General features: G+C 48.9%; 1 protein-coding gene across 1 annotated transcript in view; it reads left to right on the forward strand.

The window, feature by feature from the left end:
• The window catches only part of SMG5 (SMG5 nonsense mediated mRNA decay factor), a 32,908-nt gene extending 27,500 nt beyond the window's left edge, over positions 1-5,408 (forward strand). Inside the window, exons 21-22 of the mRNA XM_083478097.1 lie at positions 112-250; positions 736-5,408. Coding sequence (XP_083334223.1) covers positions 112-250; positions 736-819 — 223 coding nt within the window. The 3' untranslated portion in view covers positions 820-5,408. The remainder of the gene's footprint in view (positions 1-111; positions 251-735) is intronic.
• The last annotated feature ends 2,902 nt before the right edge of the window (positions 5,409-8,310 follow it).

Below are 8,310 nucleotides of genomic sequence, written 5' to 3' on the forward strand. Positions count from 1 at the left end.
TCAACCTGCCTCAAATCTTAAGCAAAGCTGCATTCACAAGCAGAGAGCTGTTTTCACTAAGCCAAATGGTGGCACTGTTTTCTCTCTTTTGCCTCAATACTAATATAACAGGAACCTCTATAAGATACTCGATAGCTGCAAGCAGCTGACAACCTCTCAAGGGGGCAGCGAAGATGACTCCAGTGGGATGGTGACCATCCTCACAGGCTTCCAGCTGGATGACCCAAGCAAGCTTTCTGCACCCATGAAGGTGAGTGTGGTCTGAAACCAAACTGTTCCGGCTTCGTGATGATATTTTGACTTGGAGTATGGAATACTTTTTTTAAAAGCAGTGTTGTCTATTGAAATAGAGAGAGAGTACCACTCACGAAAACAAAATGTATCCCTGCAGAACTCAGTGCCACGTGATGAGTGCAAAGTAGTGGTTGAAAGTAACTGGGGACATGGTGGGGTAGGTTTGCAGCTGGTTAATCTGCCAGGAGGCAAGGTTCCATTTTTACTATTTAATTGTTGCTGGCAGCAAGTGAGCAATTTCACCACCATGTTCTGCCTGTGATTTCCCCAGGATTCAGCTGTCGGAAGACAGAATTCAGGGCTAGAAAGGCCTGAGATTCAGGGTGGTGAGGATGGTTACATCATGGGTAGCTAAGAGTTACTGGGCGAGATGCAAAGACCAGCACCTCCCCTCCAGGGCCTTACTGCACTTGGATCCCAACTCCCTTGTTCTTTCCCCAGTCTGCGATCCAGGCGGCAGCCAACGCCAGCGTCGAGATAAAGAACGTTCTGGAATTCTACAAGCAGTGGAAGGAAATGGGTTGAGGGGAGAGAAGCCGCTGGGTTGGTTGAAGCTCTGTCTCCCCGTCTTTGGACGCGCAGCGTTGGAACGAAAGAAGTCAAAACCACAGGCGATATTTGGACACGAAGCAGCTGCCGCCGCCGCGGCAATCCATGAAAAACAAGCAGCTGGGCGTGTGCACGAAACACCACCCCACATCCACACCCCCGCCATCCCCTCCCCATCTCACCCAACGAGCGGCGTCTGTGGCAGACCACGCAGCCGCTTGGGGAAGAGAGACGGATCTCGGCCGGACAGAGGAGAGGTGGTCTCCTTTTCTCCAAGCTGATGGGGACGGGTGTGAGCGGTGGGAGGGAGGGCCTCCATTCATCTCCAAAAAGCTTGCTTGGTTTCTCGTCTCCAGGATCCTGCAGGCAGCTTGTCGCCTACGCTTGAAACAAAAACACGACATTTGTGACTTTTTGCCACCGGATCCACGCTGCGAAAGAGCCGGTGATCCTGAGAGAGGGGATCAGGATTTGCAGGAGGCTCTTTCAGAATCTGGTGATGGGGAGGAGGACGTTTTCTCTCCCATTTTTATTTCATTTCCGCCCCTTCCCCTTATTGTGTTTTTCTTTTTTTATGCTTAGTGACCATGCCTCTTGTGTTGTTTTTTCCCCTTTCCCCTCCCTTGTCTCCCCCTTCCCCCAAAAACCGGGGAGGGTTCTTCACCTTTGAGTGTTTGAAAGATGTCAAGGTGGCAGGGGAACAGTGATCCTGTCTCAGCAAAGCAAAACAGCTCTCTATAAGAAGCTTCCGAATGAAAACATTATTTATTTCCTTGTGGGTGGGGGTGGGAAGAGTTAGCTGTGAAAAGGAAACAGTGGGCCTCATTCCCCTCCCTTTCTGCACCCTCCACTCTGCCTGTCCAAAAACCGCACCATCTTCCCACGCCTTGCTTTTCTCATAAAGTGTTGCGTTTTGTGAGTGGTGTCATAGACCATCTTGGGCTGCTTGAGCCAGGGAGGAAACAAACCCCACATGACAGCTCTCCTTTCATTCCCTGGGGTTAAGCGACCGTCTGCATGGTGCTGTTCCGCCTGCCTCCCCTTTCTATTCCCCTGTTCACCAGACAACAGGTAACTAGAAAATGGTGGCCCTTCTATTGGGCTTGCTTTGGGTTTCTTGGTTTGCCCTGAAAAACAAACAGACCCTATTTTCTCTGGCTCCTTGTGGCTGTTGTAGGAGGGATGAAGGCCTAGCTCTTGTGCAGAGCTATTGGAGAGGAGTGAAGGGGGGCTTTGCAGGCTAAGCAGGAGAAGGAGGAATCCTGACGGTATCCCTTTGCCACAGAGAAAGCCATGGGGCCTCCCTTCCCCTAGTATTCTCTGCCTCCTCTGAAATACCATAAACCAGGAAGGGTTAACTAAGGTCTGAGTGTTGAGGTTCCTGAATGGGTTCTCTACGCCTGACTCCCTTCCGCATTTGCCAGTGTTTTATGTTGAGCCTGCCAAAGGGTCACTGTTGGAAAGATGCAGGTAGTGGCAAACCATTTCTTCTTGAAGCTAGCTTTTTCTTATGGGGGCTGGACCACCTCAGGGCCTAATAAGCTTTTGCCCTATACACCTCCCAAGTCTTCCTTCCCCACCCCCAGGCCTGGTTTTGACACCCTCTGGGAAGGGAAGAGACTGGAAGGGCTTGGAAGCAGTTTCCTGCGAGGACTTCCTTCTGCATTCTACTTCCCTTCCGCCAGGCAAATAGGAAATGGGTGAGTTGCCAGCCAGGCCTCCCCCTTTCCCCACTCTTGTTTTCTTGGAGAGCCAGGTGTGGTTCCCTCCAAGGCAGCGATGCCTCTGGTGGCTTTGTGGGCCATCCAGTGCCCGCCATCTTGGATGGTTTTCTGCAGGTTCTGTATTTGGCCCTCGCCGCCTGCTTCTCTCGATCTCTTTTTAATCAGGTTGTGTTTCTTAAGCTTTTGAGTTTTCCATTAATGGGGTTTTGCCCCAAACATTCGAACATTTTATGCTGTTCCCAGGCGTCCTTCCCACCCCTAACAAGGCACCCAGGATGAAATTCTTCACTGCTTCCGTTATGCCCCTACCTTTGGCAGGAAGGCGACAGCACAGCCGCCACCCCTTGGGAACCATAGGTTAGATTTCTCTGGCTTAGCACGTGCTTGATAATTTTTTAAGCCATCCTAGCACTCTCAAAATAGCAACCGAACACGAGTCCCATCATTTGCCTCCAAGAGGATACACTGAAAAAAGGGGGTTTTGTTCCTCACCTGCTCCCTCCTGGTTTTGCTTTGGGGTTTTATGTTTTTTTTTAAGGGATTTTGGGCTGTTCTGCTTGAAATGGTGAAGCAGAAGGCAGGGGAAGAGCTTCCATGATGCAAAATGGGCCGAGGAGAGGAAGTTACATGAGCATGTGCAGACTTCAGAAATGCCAGCAAACTAGACCACTTTGTAGTTGTGAGGGGCAAGTTTTAGCCTTGGTGGAAGAGGCAGTGGAATCAAGAAATGGAGTTGTTACCTGAGTGATATGTTTTAAAACCGGGGGGCAGGGCAAAATGACTCGACATAAAATGGGCATTTTTAAAAAGAAGAGTGTATGTAGTTCTGCAAGCTGAGTGCAGCCCACCAGCTGTGTAAGGTACTTTTGCAGCACTGAAGTCCTCTTTGTACTTTGAGAAGCAAGTAACTAAGGATTCTCCAAGGGTTCGGCTATGGGAAGAATCCTGCCCTTCTGAAGTGCAGGCAGTTGAATGCTCCTATCCTGCAGGGTAAGGTTTGGCAGAACCTCTCTTCCCTCCCTTGCTCCTCCTGCAGCTGGAGAAGGTGCAGGTGGACCCTTTGTGAATTGAACAGGGATTTTACAGAAATGGTGAGCTGGACTGCCAGAGCAAATCGGTATTAGAGGATTTGAAGGAGTATCAACAGAGGTCTGAATGGCCCACCAGAATTCTCGAAAGAGCTTCCAACAAAAAGTACTTCTGTACATTTTCTGCATTGCGTATGTGTGTGTTTGCACGCGTGTGTGTATGTGCTGTTTGTTGGGCCACTGTTTTGGAGAAGTTAAAATTAGATTACAAATTATAAATGAACCCCCCAAAAAGCACTTGGGGGGAAAATAATCGGCTCAAGCTAATTGGATGTTTTAAATGTAAATTCTGACATTTCTGCCTCCATTTGGAGATTATTACTTCACCCAAAAGTAACTCTTGCCAAGGAGGTCCAGGCTGATCTAAAGAAAAAGAAAAGGTGAGGTTTCAAGCCTGGAGCCTTGTTTCTTTTGGAAGCAGGGTTTAGTGTGGAAATTTATCATCATCATTATTACTACTGAGGAAACAGATCCTGCCAAATTTGCAACCAGCTCTGTCGGCACCCTACTTGGCTTCCAACAGCAGCCCCTGTGGCCTTCAGCTTTGAAATCCAACCTGTTTACCCATCAAACATTCAGCAGCAGGTGCTGATGGGGCCAGGCCCTTTGTTTTCCTCTAAGTGGATGGAGGAGTAAAGGGATTTTGAAACATCTTTCTTGGGCTACACCATCAGGATCGCACCCACCTTTAGACCATCTCTGCAGTGTAGCCTAACTCCTAGTAAGCAGTAAAACAATTCTGGTTGGATTTTCTCTCTTTTTAAAAAGGTTCCCTCTTTCCGTCCTCACTTGTTGGGAATCTGTGACTGGCTTGACAGAAGGAAGAAGGGATGGTAAATGTGTAAGGTCTCCTTTGTATGAGCTGCTTCTACCTAATGCTTAGCACATGACAAAGGTCAAAGGCACAGCGGGCACATTTGAGTCTACTGTTTTTTTTTTGGGGGGGAGTTCCTTTTCCTAACCCAATGATGTACAACCAAGCTCTGGCCCTGGTGATGACTCTCGAGAGCCCCAACAACTCTGGCTAAGCAAGAAGAGAGAAACCATATGGGAAATCCATCTTAATATTTTATGTTCCCAGAAATTGGGGTTTCTGCTGCTCATCCACCCAAGTAAACCTGATCTTTTGGGCTGTCATCAGAAGTGTGTGTGTGTGTGTGTGTGTGTGTGTGTGTGTGTGTGTGTGTTTCACATGGGACATTAGCCATGGGTGGAAACATGGGTTTGAATTCTATAGATACCCTTGTAGGCTGTGCCAAATAGCCCTCCAGTTCTTTTCTTCCTGCTTCCATCGCTTAACTCTGTTCCTTAAATGTTGTGTGCGTGTTCTCTGCATCTAGAAAGGGAGAAAAAAATCCAGCCGAGATTCTCTGGCTGGGAAAACGTGGCAGGAGAGAAATTGGGGGGGGGGGGAGCTGCCGCTGATGCCAGTTTGCGCACCAGAGCTGGCTGCTTCCAAAGACCTGGACTACAGCAGAAACGGTGTGGGGCATGGCCCAAACTGCAGCTTCTCTGAAAAGCGTGGGGAGTTCAAAAGTCGGTGGGAAGGGGGGCGTGTTACGAGATCTGCAGTCCTTAAGGTGGCCAGGAGCCATATCTGAGCATCCATATAAAGCTCTTCTCAGTATGAGTTGGGCGGGAGGAGGAAGAGATGTGAACTGGCTCCTGACTTACTGGTATACGGCCCTCCACTATGTAAGATTGGAACACATCGACTGGCTTAATAAAAATGCAAGATGTTTGTAAATCTTAATCTGTGGTCACTTGTATTTTATTGGAGAGGAGGGATCGGTCTATACTTCTTTTCCTGCGATGGTGTGTTCCATTGAGGTGGGGAAAGCCATCAGCGGTCCACACAACCTGCGCCCTAACTTGGGTCAACTAAGCAAAGATGCCAAGCCAGGGGGCTTGGATGTTGAACTATGGAACTCCCACAGGAGGCAGAGATAGCCACCAACTTGCATGGCTTTAAAAGAGGATTGAACTTCATGGAGGAGAGGGCTATTGATGGTTATGCTGTGCCTCCACAGACAGAGGAAGCAGTGCTTCTGAATACCAGTTGCTAGAAGCCTGAGGAAGGGCGATGGCTCTTGTGCTTGGGTCCTGCTTGGGGGTTTCCCTTTGGGGTATCTGTTTGGCCTCTTGAGAGGAGGATGCTAGGTGGGTCATTGGCCTGACCCAGCAGGTTCTTATGGCTTCCAACTCTTCCCTGTATTCTGGTTTGCTGGTGTCTCGAGCAGGCATCCCCAACCTTCAGCCCTCCAAATGTTTTGGACTACAATTCCCATCATCCCTGACCACTGGTTCTGTTAGCTAGGGATCATGGGAGTTGTAGGTGAAAACATCTGGAGGGCTGAAGGTTGGGGATGCCTGCTCTTGAGCCTTCATGTGGTCTGAGTTATAGGGGATATGATGGGGCAAAGGTGGGCTGGGGAACCCCTTGATTTCCTCCCACCTCTCCCTCTACAAAGAGAGTTGTTCTTTTTCCAGTTGTTTCTGAAACAAGCAGGGCGTACCCAAGAGAGTTTGCCCATGCCCAACTTTAAAAAAGAGGGTTAGTCCAAATCGCCCATCCATAGGAAGGCTGCTTGTGGCATCTGCCCGATTCTCTGATCTGGACTGGCCTCCTTGCCATCTGGGGATGGATCCTGCCCCAACCCTATAGTATAGGTTATAGTATAGTGAGGTTACAGGGAACCATGCAGAGGGCCTTCTCGGTAGTGGCCCCTGCCCTTTGGAACACCCTCCCAGCAGATGTCAAGGCAACAACTATTTTACTTTTAAAAGACAACTGAAGGCGGCCCTGTTTAGGGAAGTTTTTAATGTCTGGTGCTGTATTGTTTTTAATATTTGGTTGGAAGCCGCCCAGAGTGGCTGGGGAAACCCAGCCAGATGGGCGGGGTATAAATAATAAATTATTATGTTGTTGTTGTAGGGGTGGACAGGACTTTAAATCCCTGAAAATGTGGGTGTGCAACATAATTAAGTTTCCACCAAAGTGGAACTCCCATGGGGCTTAAAAACAAACCACTTCTCTAAGGCATGCTGTGTCCCTTTGCAAGATGCAACTTCCTCTTTAAGGCATGGGGGTGTGCCAAGTTTCTGTGGCGTCCAGAAGGCCTTCTGCACTCTTGAGCATGTGCAGCCTGTGTTGCCTTTGAGGGGCAGATCACCCTTACTCGAAACATGTTTGAGTGCAACTGAATTGGACCTGCAACTTTAATTTGGGAAGTTTTAGAGATTTGAGAAAACAGCTCTATCACTTAGGGTTGCTGAGCTCAACCAAGACCAGGTCTGGAGCCCGGTGGTGCTTCTAAGTTAGGCATGACTTGAACACTATTTCAGTGGGACTTGGCCCTAGCCAACACCTGCTAGATCATAGGGGTTTTTTGTGCCGTTGTGCTAATTCTTGCTGTGTACGTTACTCTGGCTTTGCGACCTCTTCAGTTGGCCCAACCTTGGCCAGTTTAATTCCCTCCAGATGTTTTGGGCTACAACTCACAACAGTCTCAGCCAGCACTATGCCTGTCACTTGGAAAAAGGGGAATATGCCGGGTGGCTTCTCTCCCATAAGCTCTGCTGGTTGCACTTCAAGAACATAGGAGGAGCCTGGCTGCTGGGTCAACCTAGTGGGATCTCATCTAGTCCAGGATCCTGTTCTCGCAGTGGCCAACCAGGTGCCCCTTCTGGGAACTCCACAAGCAGGCCCCGAGCCCCAGAGCCCTCCCTCCCTCATGTATTCAGAAGCATTTCCTGCCCTCAGCTGTGGAGGCAGAACAGAGCCGCCGCTAGTAGCCATCCTTAGCCTTCTCCCTGAACTTGCCTGATCCTCATTTAAAGCCTTCTAGGTTGCTGACCATTACTGTGGCAGAGAGTTCCACAGGTTACGTGCTGTGTGAAGAATTCCTTTTATCCATCTTGAATTTTCCAACATTCTACTTCATTGGATGTCCACGAGCTGTGGTCATAAGAGGGGCAAAAATAATAATAATCCTCTATCCACCTTCTCCATGACATCCATTATTTTATAAACTTCTATCATGTTGCCTCTTCCTTGCCTTTTCTCTAAATTTAAAAGTCCCAACACTTGGGTCGCTTTTTCCCTCTTGCAAGATTTTGCTCCGAAGCTGGTCTGAAGCCTGCCTTTTTACAATGAGCTCTCTCAGCTCTGAGCTCCACGCCTTGCTGCGATGCCCTTAAATCACTTACTTAGCCTCTGTGCCCACTGCAGAACGCCACAGCCGTCTCCCCAGTCAACTGACCCAGATCGCACAACAATAGCAGAAAGAGGCTTTTGTGTTACCTTTTTTGTCAAAAACATCTTCCAACCTCCTTCGAAGGGAGCTGGTTGTGAATTCTGGGTCAGGGCTGCGTTCCACAGACATTTTGTTCAGTGCACAGTTTTTTTAAAAGCGGTTTCTTCTCCCACCCCTTTAAAAATCCTTAATTGCCCCTACGGCAGAAATGCGAAGCCAGTCTCACCCTTCACCCTAAGTCCCTGAGATGGGTTGCAATATTAGAACACACATTTAAAACAGTTCAAAACAACTTGTTGGCGTCCATGTGCCTCCAGGGGTGAAGTCAAACTGCTCCATTAGCAGCACCAAAATGAGGGTGCAAGCCTGGGCAGTGTGTGTGGTGGTCCAGGACTGCCT

Source organism: Podarcis liolepis (genome assembly GCF_965112155.1).
Source record: "Podarcis liolepis genome assembly, chromosome: 15".
Classification (NCBI taxonomy): domain Eukaryota; kingdom Metazoa; phylum Chordata; class Lepidosauria; order Squamata; family Lacertidae; genus Podarcis; species Podarcis liolepis.